Here is a 17,033-nt window from a genome sequence, read left to right as displayed (position 1 = left end):
TGTGTGTTTGTGTGTGTGTGAGAGTGTGTGTGTTTGTGTGTCTGTGTTTGTGTGAGTGTGTTTGTGTGTGCCTGTGTGTGTGTGTGTGTGAGAGAGAGAGAGAGAGTGTGTGTTTGTGTGTGTGTGTTTGTGTTTGCGTGTGTGTGTGTGTCTGTGTTTGTGTGTGAGAGTGTGTGTTTGTGTGTGTGTGTGTTTGTGTATGTCTGTGTGTGTGTGTGTTTGTGTTTCTCTGTGTGTGTGTCTGTGTGTTTGTGTTTGTGTGAGAGTGTGTTTGTGTGTGTGTGTGTCTGTGTGTGTGTTTGTGTGTGTCTGTGTGTGTGTGTGTATGTGTTTGTGTGAGAGTGTGTGTCTGTGTGTGTGTGTTTGTGTGTGTCTGTGTGTGTGTGTGTGTGTGTGTGTGTGTGTGTGTGTCTGTGTGGAGGAGAGGCTGCAGTTTGAGAATAAATTACACCAAAACATTAAAAAGTGTTGATAAAAGAACCGGTAACATCGGAGCTTATCAATACTACAGTCTTTAATCATTTATCCTCGGGGCTCGTTTAATACCGGGTTTCGGTACCCATCCCTACAGAGAAATAAGTGCACATTAAATAAAACTGCCATACCTTTGATTATTTTGGAGAAAACAGACGTATAAATCGATGCATAAACAACCGCAGGAAGCTGGAACAAGCGTTGATGTCTGGAACAATGAACGTCTCTTTCCCTCGCCGTTTAATTGTTTACAAAGTGAAAAAAGCAGAAATGTGGTGGCAGAGTAAAATCTTTTTTGTGTTAGTGGTAAAAATAAACAGACTATGATGGAACAAATAATTCACTTTTGATGGAAATCCGTCTGTAGACGGAGCTCTTGCACCCATGTAATGTGCTTCTAACGCTACATGATTTCTTCTTTATTCAGATTGGAGAGCTGCAGTTTGTCAGAGATCAGCTGTGCTTCTCTGCTCTCAGCTCTGAAGTCCAACCCCTCCCACCTGAGAGAGCTGGATCTGAGCTACAACAAGAGTCTCGACGGTTCAAGAACAAATCTACTGTGTGATTTTCTGGAGAGTCCACACTGTAGACTGGAGACTCTGAGGTCAGACACCATTTCTTACTTCTGTGCTGAGATTAATATGATGTGAAAGTTGTGGTGACACTAAACTGCAGACATAAGGATGATTTTTATGAGGTAAAATCTCCTTCAGATTTACACATTCAAATGTTGTTTTCAAACATTTAAATACTATTTAAAGCCTCCCTCCAGTGTATTTTGGCATTTTTGAGATATTTCATATTTTTCTGAGTCATTTTCTGACCATGTTGATTAGCCACAATGTTCACCAAATATTTGTGGACAAATAACTTCATTTTGTGCTCAAAGATCAAAAATGTCAGCTGTTGTTAAAACTGAACAATGACGTATGACTATAGTAGAACGCTGCAGTCATACGTCATCCTCATAAAATCCCTTTGTTTTTGTGAGCGTCACAAAGGCTACTGATACAGTATCAGGCGCCTGTGTTTCATATTAAATAGTCTACTGGATGCAGACGTGCTGCAACAAGAGATTAATGCTTCAAATATAAATCATTTATTTCTATTAAACACTCTCCAACCAACATGTGCACAGAAAATAAGGTTTAATGTGGTTAAAGCAGGAAAGTCAGTAAATCAGTGTGCAGTGATGTATAAATGAATGTGGGTGATTGTTACAGTATCTGTTGTCCACAGCTGTTTATACTGTATGAAAAGCTTCTCCTTCACTTGATTAAATCCCTGCAGCATCTGAAGTCAGCAGGACTGATATGTTGATAAATCTGCAGCCTCTGAGAAGTGCTGCGCCAGAGCGCAGTGCCGTTACGCACCACCGTTCACTGTGTTTACCTTCATTAAATCTCCTGATGACACCAGGCTGCTACAGTAGAAACACACACACCTCTACACACATCAGTCTGGTCGGTTATAACTCGATATTCTGCTTTTTTATGAAGGAGACATCGGGTTAGCGGGGCTCATCAGCCTCTTTTTCAATTTTTTTTTTTAGCCAAAGTAGCGTCTCATGTTTTATCCTTGAGACACATTACGATGCAAACGCTGTTGTGTAACATTAATTACTAAACTATGTCACCGTGTACGAGGTGAGATACATTAGGCTATAATTATTGCTGAAATAGCATTAGTCTGATGGGCTATAATCATATAAACAGCTTCACCAAATACTTCTTTAAAATTTCTACCGTTATTATATTAAGTGATGAAAAAACTGCTCCATCTGTCTTTGGCTGCAGATTTGTGGTGATGTGTGTTCATGTCGTGACGCTCTGAACCATCCAGACATTTCCTGAAGAAAAGCTTTCCGTTTGTTGAGCTGTCGTTATCACGTTTAACTGTGATTGGCACAAGTGTTTCACGGCTATGAGACCAGTGATGTGACTGGCTGAGAGAGTATTTATTAATCACCTCACCAGCTGAGCTATATTCACTCAGCCCTTTTACACGTTGCACTGCTGCACATACATGAACCAAAACAGCAGGTGACAGGTGCGCATGCAGGGCTCCACATTAACTTTTTGAGGCACTTGTCCTTCAGACAAGTAAATTTATCTTTCACTTGTCCATGTGTGACAGATGTGGTAAGGACATGTAACGAGACGACTCAAAGGATTGGTTTCCAGCCTCTATTTGCTCCTGCAGAAGACAATGTAACACATATGAATCACCTTCTGGTCTCTCCTGCACATCTGCTCCTAAACATGCAAAATAACAGAATTTACACCAGGAAATAGATGCTAAAATCTCTGCAGCGCTACGTTGACTACATGACGCAGGGCAGCCTGCCGTAATACAAATGGCACCAAGAAAGTTAAACAAAAGCATCTACAAAACTCATATTAACAGTCAAAACAACATGAAACAGCTAGTTAAAGTAAGAGTATTAACAGGAAACAATATGCATTAAATGTTACAACATAAACGGTTCAATTTCCATAGAAAACAATAAAATAGTGCAGCAGCATTTTTCCACACAACTTACCCTCAGCAATGCAAAACAGCTCTGTGAGGGACAGAAGGGACGATGTGCAGCAAGGTCATTTCCACAGGAAACATTCATGAATAAAAATTCCTCATTGAGATAAAATTCACAAACACAAATTAGAAATAAGAATTATTAAAGTGTCTTTTTTAACTGTCACACATCCACAAAAGTCACTTGTCAGAGTAAAAATGACAATAATTAACTTTTTCATTTTGTTTGTGAACGTAGAAATCAGACCAACAAACAGTTGAAAGCATCCAAACAGTGTCAACATATAAATGATTCAATTTATGAATTTTATTCAAGCCATTACTTCCCTGTTAATGATCTTTTCATTTGATCCTGAATTGTGAAGCACTTTGTAAAGTCTGTTTCAATATGAGCTCTATAGATTAATTATTGATCATCCTTCTGACGTTTAATAATAATGATTGACAGTGTTTCTACTAGGATTGTTTTCAGGGGGGGTGGTAGGCCCCCTGAAACTACTAGTTATGTTACGGAGCAGGCGTGTCACAGATACGGATACGCGGTGTCGACAGTGTCGTCATAGATACGCAGTAAGGCGGTTGTCTGTATTGCTGTATTTCTCTACACTGAGCTGAAATGAAACAAGTGCACAAAAAATAGGTAAATAAATATTAAACAAATATTAACAATATTTATTAACCTAATGTTGAAATATTAACAGTATTTATTTACAACACATAAATAAACGTAGGCCTTATGGATGATAGATGGACCAATCAGTCTCTATCTGAAAAACAAATCTGGATTCTCAGCCTCTATATGGTCCTTAATATAGATCAATGTTTGTAATATAACAACATAACAAAAGTGACTGATGGGGAATGAATTTGTTTCAACTTAAAGCCAAATCAAGACAACAGTTTGACTTATAAATGAATCAGATGAATCAGCATTTTGTTTCCTAATAACTGAAAGTGTCAGTTTTAGTGCTGTGTTTACAACAGTCACTGAGGTCAACGACCTTCTAACAGCTGAAGAAAACATCATGTTAACAGAGTTGTTGTGTAGTGTTAGTACCTGTGTTAAAACATCTGTAAGTCCTTTTATAGCAGGTTTGAATCTTGTGCTTTGACTTTTGTTTGTTAGGATGTCCTTTAGTTTGGATAACAGATTGTGCCTTTAAACATATTTACAGAACAGTAATTCATCTAGATACAGGTGGAAGTCAGACCTTAACAGTTTTTTCTGCCTCCTGCTTTGAATGTGTTCATGTCTCTCCATCACCTGACGCCTGGGCTGCCTCTGTGTGTTTCTCTTTACTCCTTCAACTGTTTCTTTAAATCTTGAATCAGTTGCACCTTCTTCCTTTTCAATCACTTCTTTACTTTCTCCTTGTTTTTCTTTCAACACCATTAAGTTACATCCTGCAATTCTTCCTCACTTCTGTCTCCTCTCTCCTGATTTCTTCACTCACTCTGAAAATGTAAAAGCTTTCCTTTAATAAATCTGACAGCAGGGCCGGCTCTAGACATGTTGGTGCCCTAGGAGAGATCAGGATTTGGTGCCCCCCCCCAAACCACATTACCCCACCAGTACTGCCTCATCACCACCCTGTCATACATTGAGGAGCAGGTGGACCCAAATGCAGAGACCAGAAAGCAGGGCTGAAGAAAAGCGTCTTTATTTCAAAGACTGGCAGGAAAAAAACAAAAGCAGGATGAGCTGAGTAGAACAAGATACAAAAATAAATCGACTGAGCAGGAAACTGAGCAAACACGACAGAACAGAATTGACTAACTGAACAGACGACTCGACAAAGACTGAACTGAAAACTGAACTTCAATACAAACTGAAGTAATCAGACAACAAGGAACAGGTGGCACAATACAAGGGCAGGCTGGGAGCTGATAGGCTGGGGAAGACACTAGGAGCAGGGCAGGACCCACGAGGCTACTGCAGGGCAGGTGAGAGGAGGAGCACATGAAAACAGGAGGAGTGAAGGAACACACAAGAGAAACACAGAGCAAAGTAAAACCCAGAAAACACAACAGCACTCAATAACAAGCCAGCATAAATCAAAGTGTCTCTGAATAAATCAACCTAGGTACACAGCACTACAAGCTAACCAATAATCTAATACAGTCTTTCAAAGATACAACTCAAATAACATGAATGAGCAAAAAGACTGGACAACACAAGTGTAACACAGAAAACCAAAAGAAGAAAAAACACAAAGAGCCCAAACCATGAGTCCATGACACACCCGCTCATTCTACAGTAAAAATATGGACAACAAACATCAGACATCACAATGGTTTCAAGACAAAAATATATATTTTTATAAATTACAATTACTTTTCAAACAAACGAATCACGTTTCACAGAATGAATCAATTGTTAAATATTACTATTATTAACTACCTTTACCTGTTAGTAACATCCAAGACGCTGGCACTTGGTTATTGATAGATTACACTGGATAGACGACTCCTTCCATGATGTCATGTGCCCACAATGTTCTGGGGTTTCATTTATAAAACAGTGTGTAGGATCCATACTAAAATTGTACGTGCGCATAAAAGCTGAAAATGGCGTGCACCGAAAAATAATCAGATTTATAAAACCATGCGTACACACGAATGCACGTATTTTTCCCTTTATAAATCACAGTCCACCTGGAAATGTGCGCTCATGGATCAGCGTCATATCCCGCCCTCTACACGCCCACATTCAACCATAAATGGTCGATGCAAAAGCCTTCATGAATATTCATGTGCATGTGTTTCTTTCGCCGCACCAATCACTCTCTCTGTCTTTAGACGCCTGGCCAATCAGTGTTGAGAGTCAGTGTATCGGAGCCTCTCTTGTCACTTGTGCTCAGCAGCAGCAGAGGAAGGACCGCAACAGGCATGAACAGACATTTAACCTTTTATTTCCCCGTTTTCACACGTATTGAAATTATGTGTGAAACCCAAAACAACCATATACAACCTCAATAAACATTCCTGTGGATTGTTAAGTCAGACATCTCTGGTTAAATGTTTAACACACCCTGCAGTGGGCCAGCTCCCAGTTAACCAGTATAAGTAGTTTTTACACCACTCACTCAATATGTAAAATACAATAAACACTATATTAGTTTATATTTACTCCAAAATCCAGCATACAGGTATTTCTCTAATTGACACAGTGAGCACAGGTGGTGAAGATGAGCCGGTGAGGTGACTGGAGAAGGCAGAGTGTGTGTGGCAGCCACCGCTGTGTCTCCAGTGTCTCTGTGCTTGACAATACAGCCGTGTTTACTGTAGCCATTTTACACATATAAACTACATGGGAACTCATACTTGGTGATATATGCACAGTATAACCAAATATTAAAAATCTATAATTGATGTTTGATATTAAGTGAAATGAAATGTGTGAGAGGATTATTATACAATCTGCCTTCAATTCACTTCAATTCTGCGTCGTGGATTTCCCCTGTCTCTAAAATGTTCCTACGCATGGGTAAGAGTTTAGGTGCAGGTGCGCACATTGTCCCATCAAGTTTGTTTTTATAGATCACAACTTTTGCTTGGGAAGTGGCGTACGCCTCTGTCAGGTCCGTTCCTGCTTACTCAACAAATGAGATCCCTGGACTGTTCTCGTGGGTTTTGAGTATTTCACTGCAATTTTTCCAGTCATTAAATCAATTACTGATTAGTTTGTAGTTTTTTTGTGAGAACAGGTTGCAGCAGAAGCAGTAAAGACTTTTTTAAAATTTTTTCTTGGAATATACCCAACCAACTTCTCTCGATTTTCTCTCTATTCGCTTATTTTCTGTAGAAGTGGTGGTGATGGGAACTTCTCCCATCCTCTCATTTTGTAAATGTAGAGTCTTATTTTAGCTGATATGGCCTCTGCTGACTATCTCTGTCCTCATCATATCAGACAGGGCTGCCAGTCAGCAGGATCTATAGCTGCTGCCTTGATGGACTCACATACTTCAGGATCTGTTCCAGTTGATGGTGTCTGCAGGCTGTAGAGTAGTAGAAGTGTCTGTTGTGTCTGTTGTTGCTTCACCTGCAGGCAAATCTAAACATACATGTAAATATAGTTATTAATCCTTTAGTAAGGACACACAATGATTCATAAATGACAACACATCAGACAATAAACACATCTGAAGCATAAATTATAGATAACGGTTGACCAGAACTGTTCAATTACATGAGTGAAAAAAGGTCAAGAATCCAAGTTTAAATTATTTTAGATGGAATAAGTTATTCTAGCTTTAATGTGTCCTTTAGACAACTTGCATAAATATAGATGGTTGCAGTCTAATATTGATTAGTATTTAAGTTAGCTATGTTCCCTTTATAATATAGAAATTATATTTATGATTCAATATATTTTATTGTGCTAGTGTTACCATGATAACACAAGTATGTAAGAAACCATTTAATAAAAGATAATATTGATATTTGACTTGAAATTAACAAGGTGTAACTGTGACATTCAAATAATACTACTACTACTAATAATAAATATATTAATAATAATAATAATAATAATAATAATAATAATAATAATAATAATAATAAAGACAACATAGCAGTGTATTATCAGTTACACAGAGACCACAAATAAGTGGCTGAACTGACCTGCTTCAGAGAGTGGTGTAGATGGGAGATCAGATGTAACTTCTCCAGCAGCTGGAGGCTTCTGCAGATATTTCCTGAGTGCATCTGGACAGTTATAGAGTAGATATCAGCCTGTTACAAGCAAAAACATGTAGCTTCAGAGTAGACAAACAACTGCTGCAGCCTGTTGCACCAGCTGTGTGTCAGTTCAAACTTAGTTATAACGTAAATTATTGTCACTAAGTTGTGATTTATGCATCACTAAAATAAAAGCTTTCACCACGGAGATAAGTTACAACATAACTGTAATTGCTGCCATTTAGCAACACAGTAATCCAGTAGAGACCTAATTTATTGATATGATATTTCACTATTGATCCAGTTTACTACAATGTGCTACGATGCCAAGTGGCTCATGCCAGCTTACACATAGTTGGTGCAACCCAGTGCAGAAATCTGTGTTTTTATGGATATAGCGTTAGCCATTAACACTGATATTGGTCAGTGAAATTTCAGCACAAAGCCTTACGTTGTAGGAAGGAGCAGTTATCCAGATAGCTCGCTACTGGCTTGTCATTCAGTCTCATATCCTTCAATCTGTAACGATATGTGAGTCCAGCAGCTATCGTAGCATCATTATCTAGCATTAGCTTTATTGCTACTTAGCTAGCTATGTTAACATTAGACGACATACCTCTATATTGGACTTTCTTTTCCTCCTCCTCTTTTCTCCGTTTTCTTTCTTGTGCATCTGGAGGTTTGGACCTTTTCATTATGTAATAAAATGTGAATATCTGCCTCTTGACATCTCTTCACAGATTTTGTCTGTCTGTGATGCATCATCCCTCTTTTTCAGTGCGCACAGTAGAGATGCAGAGCAGATGAAACATTGTGAGGATTTTTTTTGTGACTTTTAACTTGTGTGGTGGGACAAGTCAATTTCTTTTCCATTTGTCGTATAAAGAAATCGGACAAGCCTTAAAGTCGAGCCATAAACTCTGAATTTATTCTTTTTTTAAAAATAAATTCAGAACAGGATTAGAATTTATTTTTATTATAAATATAACTAAACTTTGTTTCTAGAGCAGCAACAGTAAATGGTAAATGGACTGTACTTGTATAGCGCCTTTCTAGCCTTCCGACCACTCAAAGCGCTTTTACACCGCGAATCACATTCACCCATTCACACACATTCATACGCTGAATGGGTACAGGGGCTACCATGCAAGGTCCCAACCTGCCCATCACAGGAAATCTAATCATTCATACACATTCATACATTGATGGCACAGCCATCAGGAGCAATTTGGGTTTAAGTATCTTGCCCAAGGACACATCGACATGCGGACTGGAGGAGCCGGGAATCGAACCGCCAATCTTCCGATTAGTGGACGACCCGCTCCTGACCCTACCTCCTGAGCCACAGCCGCCCAGCTGCAACAGTCATGTTTACAACAGCAAAGTCACTTTATAAACTCAATAATATCTCTGGAAACAAATGTAAAATGTCAATAAAATAAATAATATTCCTGACATGAAAATACTGAGTGAAGTTTAGAAAGAAAGAAGAAGACAGACATCAGTCAGTATCAGTCCTTCCTCCTGTCCTCCTCCTCCTCCCTCTGCTGCTGATGTGATTGACTGCTGCAGGTACCGCTGGTAGAGAGGAGAGGCTGCTTTGTCTCAGCCAGCAGCTGAGTTTACAAGAATGAGCCAAATTTGAAGATTGGTGGAAAACTTAACACTTAAGAAGTAACGAGCGTAGTTGTCGTCAACTCGAGTAATCTTCACTTCACATGTGATCTGCTGTTCACTGACTTTACTGTGTGTGTGTGTGTGTGTGTGTGTGTGTGTGTGAATGTGTGTGTGTGTCTGTGTGTGTGTTTGTGTGTGTGACTGTGTGTGTGTGTTTGTGTGTGTGTGTGTTTGTGTGTGTGCGTGTCTGTGTGTTTGTGTGTGTGTTTCTGTGTGTGTTTGTGTGTTTCTGTGTGTGTATGTCTCTGTGTTTGTGTGTGTGTTTGTGTGTGTGTGTGTCTGTGTGTTTGAGTTTGTGTGTGTGTGTGTGTGTTTGTGTGTCTGTGTGTTTGTGTGTGTGTGTCTGTGTGTGTCTGTGTTTGTGTGTGTGTGTGTGTTTGTGTGTCTGTGTGTTTGTGTGTGTCTGTGTGTGTTTGTGTGAGTGTCTGTGTGTTCGTGTGTGTGTGTGTTTGTGCGTGTGTGTCTGTGTGTGTGTGTGTGTGTCTGTGTGCGTGTGTGTGTGTGTGTGTCTTTGTGTGTGTGTGTCTGTGTGCGTGTGTGTGAGTGTGTGTGTCTTTGTGTGTGTGTGTCTGTGTGTTTTTGTGTATGTGTCTTTGTGTGTGTGTTTGTGTGTGTGTGTTTGTGTGTCTGTGTGTGATTGTGTGTGTGTGTGTGTCTCTGTTTGTGTGTCTGTGTGTGTGTGTTTGTGTGTGTGTGTGGAGGAGAGGCTGCACTTTGAGAATAAATTACACCAAAACATTAAAAAGTGCTGATAAAAGAACCGGTAACATCGGAGCTTATCAATACTACAGTCTTTAATAATTTATCCTCGGGGCTCGTTTAATACCGGGTTTCGATACCCATCCCTACAGAGAAATAAGTGCACATTAAATAAAACTGCCATACCTTTGATTATTTTGGAGAAAACAGACGTATAAATCGATGCATAAACAACCGCAGGAAGCTGGAACAAGCGTTGATGTCTGGAACAACGAACGTCTCTTTCCCTCGCCGTTAAATCGTTTACAAAGTGAAAAAAGCAGAAATGTGGTGGCAGAGTAAAATCTTTTTTGTGTTAGTGGTAAAAATAAACAGATTATGATGGAACAAATAATTCACTTTTGATGGAAATCCGTCTGTAGACGGAGCTCTTGCACCCATGTAATCTGCTTCTAACGCTACATGATTTCTTCTTTATTCAGATTGAGGAGCTGCAGTTTGTCAGAGATCAGCTGGGCTTCTCTGCTCTCAGCTCTGAAGTCCAACCCCTCCCACCTGAGAGAGCTGGATCTGAGTGACAACGAGAGTCTCGACGGTTCAAGAACAAATCTGCTGTGTGATTTTCTGGAGAGTCCAGACTGTAGACTGGAGACTCTGAGGTCAGACACCATTTCTTACTTCTGTGCTGAGATTAATATGATGTGAAAGTTGTGGTGACACTAAACTGCAGACATAAGGATGATTTTTATCAGGTAAAATCTCCTTCAGATTTACACATTCAAATGTTGTTTTCAAACATTTAAATACTATTTAAAGCCTCCCTCCAGTGTATTTTGGCATTTTTGAGATATTTCATATTTTTCTGAGTCATTTTCTGACCATGTTGATTAGCCACAATGTTCACCAAATATTTGTGGACAAATAACTTCATTTTGTGCTCAAAGATCAAAAATGTCAGCTGTTGTTAAAACTGAACAATGACGTATGACTATAGTAGAACGCTGCAGTCATACGTCATCCTCATAAAATCCCTTTGTTTTTGTGAGCGTCACATAGGCTACTGATACAGTATCAGGCGCCTGTGTTTCATACTAAATAGTCTACTGGATGCAGACATGCTGCAACAACAGATTAATGCTTCAAATATAAATGATTTATTTCAGTTAAACACTCTCCAACCAACATGTGCACAGAAAATAAGGTTTAATGTGGTTAAAGCAGGAAAGTCAGTAAATCAGTGTGCAGTGATGTATAAATGAATGTGGGTGATTGTTACAGTATCTGTTGTCCACAGCTGTTTATACTGTATGAAAAGCTTCTCCTTCACTTGATTAAATCCCTGCAGCATCTGAAGTCAGCAGGACTGATATGTTGATAAATCTGCAGCCTTTGAGAAGTGCTGCGCCAGAGCGCAGTGCCGTTACGCACCACCGTTCACTGTGTTTACCTTCATTAAATCTCCTGATGACACCAGGCTGCTACAGTAGAAACACACACACCTCTACACACATCAGTCTGGTCGGTTATAACTCGATATTCTGCTTTTTTATGAAGGAGACGTCGGGTTAGCGGGGCTCATCAGCCTCTTTTCCAACTTTCTTTTTAGCCAAAGTAGCGTCTCATGTCTTATCCTTGAGACACATTACGATGCAAACGCTGTTGTGTAACATTAATTACTAAACTATGTCACCGTGTACGAGGTGAGATACATTAGGCTATAATTATTGCTGAAATAGTGTCAGTCCATCAGTAAACAGCTTCACCAAATACATTTTTTACATTTTTTTAAAAATTTCTATTGTTATTATATTAACTGATGAAAAAACTGCTCCATCTGTCTTTGGCTGCAGATTTGTGGTGATGTGTGTTCATGTCATGACGCTCTGAACCATCCAGACATTTCCTGAAGAAAAGCTTTCCGTTTGTTGAGCTGTCGTTATCACGTTTAACTGTGATTGGCACAAGTGTTTCACAGCTATGAGACCAGTGATGTGACTGGCTGAGAGAGTATTTATTAATCACCACATCAGTTGATCTATATTCACTCAGCCCTTTTACACGTTGCACTGCTGCACATACATGAACCAAAACCAAAACCAAACTTTTTGAGGCACTTGTCCCTCAGACAAGTAAATTTATCTTTCACTTGTCCATGTGTGACAGATGTGGTAAGAACATGTAACGAGACGACTCAAAGGATTGGTTTCCAGCCTCTATTTGCTCCTGCAGAAGACAATGTAACACATATGAATCACCTTCTGGTCTCTCCTGCACATCTGCTCCTAAACATGCAAAATAACAGAATTTACACCAGGAAATAGATGCTAAAATCTCTGCAGCGCTACGTTGACTACATGACGCAGGGCAGCCTGCTGTAATACAAATGGCACCAAGAAAGTTAAACAAAAGCATCTACAAAACTCATATTAACAGTCAAAACAACATGAAACAGCTAGTTAAAGTAAGAGTATTAACAGTAAACAATATGCATTAAATGTTACAACATAAAAGGTTCAATTTTCATAGAAAACAATAAAATATCGCAGCAGCATTTTTCCACACAACTTACCCTCAGCAATGCAAAACAGCTCTGTGAGGAACAGAAGGGACGATGTGCAGCAAGGTCATTTCCACAGGAAACATTAATGAATAAAAATTCCTCATTGAGATAAAATTCACAAACACAAATTGTAAATAAGAATTATTAAAGTGTCTTTTTTAACTGTTACACATCCACAAAAGTCACTTGTCAGAGTAAAAATGACAATAATTAACTTTTTCATTTTGTTTGTGAACGTAGAAATCAGACCAACAAACAGTTGAAAGCATCCAAACAGTGTCAACATATAAATGATTCAATTTATGAATTTTATTCAAGCCATTACTTCCCTGTTAATGATCTTTTCATTTGATCCTGAATTGTGAAGCACTTTGTAAAGTCTGTTTCAATATGAGCTCTATAGATTAATTATTGATCATCCTTCTGACGTTCAATAATAATGATTGACAGTGTTTCTACTAGGATTGTTTTCAGGGGGGGTGGTAGGCCCCCTGAAACCACTAGTTATGTTACGGAGCAGGCGTGTCACAGATACGGATACGCGGTGTCGACAGTGTCGTCATAGATACGCAGTAAGACGGTTGTCTGTATCGCTGTATTTCTCTACACTGAGCTGAAATGAAACAAGTGCACAAAAAATAGGTAAATAAATATTAAACAAATATTAACAATATTTATTAACCTAATGTTGAAATATTAACAATATTTATTTACAACACATAAATAAACGTAGGCCTTATGGATGATAGATGGACCAATCAGTCTCTATCTGAAAAACAAATCTGGATTCTCAGCCTCTATATGGTCCTTAATATAGATCAATGTTTGTAATATAACAACATAACAAACTGACTGATGGGGAATTAATTTGTTTAAATAAATATAAATAAATGAATCAGATGAATCAGCATTTTGTTTCCTAATAACTGAAAGTGTCAGTTTTAGTGCTGTGTTTACAACAGTTACTGAGGTCAACGACCTTCTAACAGCTGAAGAAAACATCATGTTAACAGAGTTGTTGTGTAGTGTTAGTACCTGTGTTAAAACATCTGTAAGTCCTTTTATAGCAGGTTTGAATCTTGTGCTTTGACTTTTGTTTGTTAGGATGTCCTTTAGTTTGGATAACAGATTGTGCCTTTAAACATATTTACAGAACAGTAATTCATCTAGATACAGGTGGAAGTCAGACCTTAACAGTTTTTTCTGCCTCCTGCTTTGAATGTGTTCATGTCTCTCCATCACCTGACGCCTGGGCTGCCTCTGTGTGTTTCTCTTTACTCCTTCAACTGTTTCTTTAAATCTTGAATCAGTTGCACCTTCTTCCTTTTCAATCACTTCTTTACTTTCTCCTTGTTTTTCTTTCAACACCATTAAGTTACATCCTGCAATTCTTCCTCACTTCTGTCTCCTCTCTCCTGATTTCTTCACTCACTCTGAAAATGTAAAAGCTTTCCTTTAATAAATCTGACAGCAGGGCCGGCTCTAGACATGTTGGTGCCCTAGGAGAGATTAGGATTTGGTGTGTCCCCCCCCCCAAAACCACATTACCCCACCAGTACTGCCTCATCACCACCCTGTCATACATTGAGGAGCAGGTGGACCCAAATGCAGAGACCAGAGAGCAGGGCTGAAGAAAAGCGTCTTTATTTCAACGACTGGCAGGAAAAAAACAAAAGCAGGATGAGCTGAGTAGAACAAGATACACAAAAAAATCGACTGAGCAGGAAACTGAGCAAACACGACAGAACAGAATTGACTAACTGAACAGACGACTCGACAAAGACTGAACTGAAAACTGAACTTAAATACAAACTGAAGTAATCAGACAACAAGGAACAGGTGGCACAATACAAGGGCAGGCTGGGAGCTGATAGGCTGGGGAAGACACTAGGAGCAGGGCAGGACCCACGAGGCTACTGCAGGGCAGGTGAGAGGAGGAGCACATGAAAACAGGAGGAGTGAAGGAACACACAAGAGAAACACAGAGCAAAGTAAAACCCAGAAAACACAACAGCACTCAATAACAAGCCAGCATAAATCAAAGTGTCTCTGAATAAATCAACCTAGGTACACAGCACTACAAGCTAACCAATAATCTAATACAGTCTTTCAAAGATACAACTCAAATAACATGAATGAGCAAAAAGACTGGACAACACAAGTGTAACACAGAAAACCAAAAGAAGAAAAAACACAAAGAGCCCAAACCATGAGTCCATGACACACCCGCTCATTCTACAGTAAAAATATGGACAACAAACATCAGACACCACAATGGTTTCAAGACAAAAATATAGATTCTTATAAATTACAATTACTTTTCAAACAAACAAATCACGTTTCACAGAATGAATCAATTGTTAAATATTACTATTATTAACTACCTTTACCTGTTAGTAACATCCAAGACGCTGGCACTTGGTTATTGATAGATTACACTGGATAGATGACTCCTTCCATGATGTCATGTGCCCACAATGTTCTGGGGTTTCATTTATAAAACATTGTGTAGGATCCATACTAAAATTGTACGTGCGCATAAAAGCCGAAAATGGCGTGCACCGAAAAATAATCAGATTTATAAAACCATGCGTACACACGAATGCACGTATATTTCCCTTTATAAATCACAGTCCACCTGGAAATGTGCGCTCATGGATCAGCGTCATATCCCGCCCTCTACACGCCCACATTCAACCATAAATGGTCGATGCAAAAGCCTTCATGAATATTCATGTACATGTGTTTCTTTCGCCGCACCAATCACTCTCTCCTGTAAATATGTTTTAGTTCTGTTTGTTGAAGTTATTTGATGTCATCTTGGATTTCTACAATCAATGATGATCATTTCATCAGTAAGTTAACGTGGCTAAGGTGAAAATCAATCAGTATTTTCATGCTTAGCTAATATTGGAGAAAGGCAACCCAGACTTTGCAGAATCCTGCCACCTGCCACATCCTGACATCATTCATTTCAGCTGCTGCTGCTCCACAACTGACTCTCTCCTTTGTGCTCCGGGTGAGGCAGCACTGATGAAATGTTGGGCAGACTTTAACATCTGAGTTGCTTTATATCTTTACAAATTGAAAGATGTTTATGGAAGTTATGGCTCACTACAAGCCAAAGTACAGATAACACTGCTGGTTTGAGTGTTTCTGATAATGTGGATCTATAATTGATGTTTGATATTAAGTGAAATGAAATGTGTGAGAGGATTATTATACAATCTGCCTTCAATTCACTTCAATTCTGCGTCGTGGATTTCCCCTGTCTCTAAAATGTTCCTACGCATGGGTAAGAGTTTAGGTGCAGGTGCGCACATTGTCCCATCAAGTTTGTTTTTATAGATCACAACTTTTGCTTGGGAAGTGGCGTACGCCTCTTTCAGGCCCCGTTCCTGCTTACTCAACAAATGAGATCCCTGGACTGTTCTCGTGGGTTTTGAGTATTTCACTGCAATTTTTCCAGTCATTAAATCAATTACTGATTAGTTTGTAGTTTTTTTGTGAGAACAGGTTGCAGCAGAAGCAGTAAAGACTTTTTAAAATTTTTTCTTGGAATATACCCAACCAACTTCTCTTGATTTTCTCTCCATTCACTTATTTTCTGTAGAAGTGGTGGTGATGGGAACTTCTCCCATCCTCTCATTTTGTAAATGTACAGTTTTATTTTAGCTGATATGGCCTCTGCTGACTATCTTTGTCCTCACCATATCAGACAGGGCTGCCAGTCAGCAGGATCTATAGCTGCTGCCTTGATGGACTCACATACTTCAGGATCTGTTCCAGTTGATGGTGTCTGCAGGCTGTAGAGTAGTAGAAGTGTCTGTTGTGTCTGTTGTTGCTTCACCTGCAGTTAAATCTAAACATACATGTAAATATAGTTATTAATCCTTTAGTAAGGACACACAATGATTCATAAATGACAACACATCAGACAATAAACACATCTGAAGCATAAATTATAGATAACGGTTGACCAGAACTGTTCAATTACATGAGTGAAAAAAGGTCAAGAATCCAAGTTTAAATTATTTTAGATGGAATAAGTTATTCTAGCTTTAATGTGTCCTGTAGACAACTTGAATAAATATAGATGGTTGCAGTCTAATATTGATTAGTATTTAAGTTAGCTATGTTCCCTTTATAATATAGAAATTATATTTATGATTCAATATATTTTATTGCACTAGTGATACCATGATAACACAAGTATGTAAGAAACCATTTAATAAAAGATAATATTGATATTTGACTTGAAATTAACAAGGTGTAACTGTGACATTCAAATAACAATAATACTACTAATAATAAATATAATAATAATAATAATAATAATAAAGACAACATAGCAGTGTATTATCAGTTACACAGAGACCACAAATAAGTGGCTGAACTGACCTGCTTC

At 38.7% G+C, this 17,033-nt stretch overlaps 1 protein-coding gene, 2 long non-coding RNA genes and 1 pseudogene across 9 annotated transcripts in view; 2 read left to right on the top strand and 2 right to left on the bottom strand.

Annotated features, from left to right (window-relative positions):
- Positions 1–17,033, top strand: part of LOC121892421 — a 174,542-nt pseudogene that overhangs the window by 58,487 nt on the left and 99,022 nt on the right.
- LOC121892195 (NACHT, LRR and PYD domains-containing protein 12-like) overlaps positions 1–17,033 on the top strand; it is a 100,026-nt gene that overhangs the window by 53,203 nt on the left and 29,790 nt on the right. For 6 of the 7 annotated variants that reach the window (XM_042405097.1, XM_042405101.1, XM_042405096.1 and 3 more), the window contains 2 exons: positions 902–1,078; positions 10,548–10,724. In XM_042405097.1, coding sequence (XP_042261031.1) covers positions 902–1,078; positions 10,548–10,724 — 354 coding nt within the window. Of the gene's footprint in view, positions 1–901; positions 1,079–5,808; positions 6,602–10,547; positions 10,725–17,033 lie in introns of those variants that run through there. The other variant, XM_042405102.1, reaches the window with a different exon arrangement.
- LOC121892207 lies at positions 6,702–8,374 on the bottom strand. The gene is made up of 3 exons (XR_006094339.1): positions 8,141–8,374; positions 7,633–7,716; positions 6,702–7,063 (listed from the first exon to the last, which is right to left on the bottom strand). It is a non-coding gene; the product is annotated as an uncharacterized LOC121892207 (long non-coding RNA).
- The window catches only part of LOC121892206, a 3,580-nt gene continuing 800 nt past the window's right edge, over positions 14,254–17,033 (bottom strand). The window contains exons 1-2 of the long non-coding RNA XR_006094338.1: positions 17,027–17,033; positions 14,254–16,487 (exon numbers count right to left, since the gene is read on the bottom strand). The exon at positions 17,027–17,033 is cut by the window's right edge and continues 800 nt beyond it. This is a non-coding gene — a long non-coding RNA (uncharacterized LOC121892206). The remainder of the gene's footprint in view (positions 16,488–17,026) is intronic.

The sequence above is a fragment of the Thunnus maccoyii genome, chromosome 24 (genome assembly GCF_910596095.1).
Source record: "Thunnus maccoyii chromosome 24, fThuMac1.1, whole genome shotgun sequence".
NCBI classification, from domain to species: Eukaryota; Metazoa; Chordata; class Actinopteri; order Scombriformes; family Scombridae; genus Thunnus; species Thunnus maccoyii.
The sequence above is the reverse complement of the archived record's forward strand: the minus strand, read 5'-3'. Positions and strand labels throughout refer to the sequence as shown.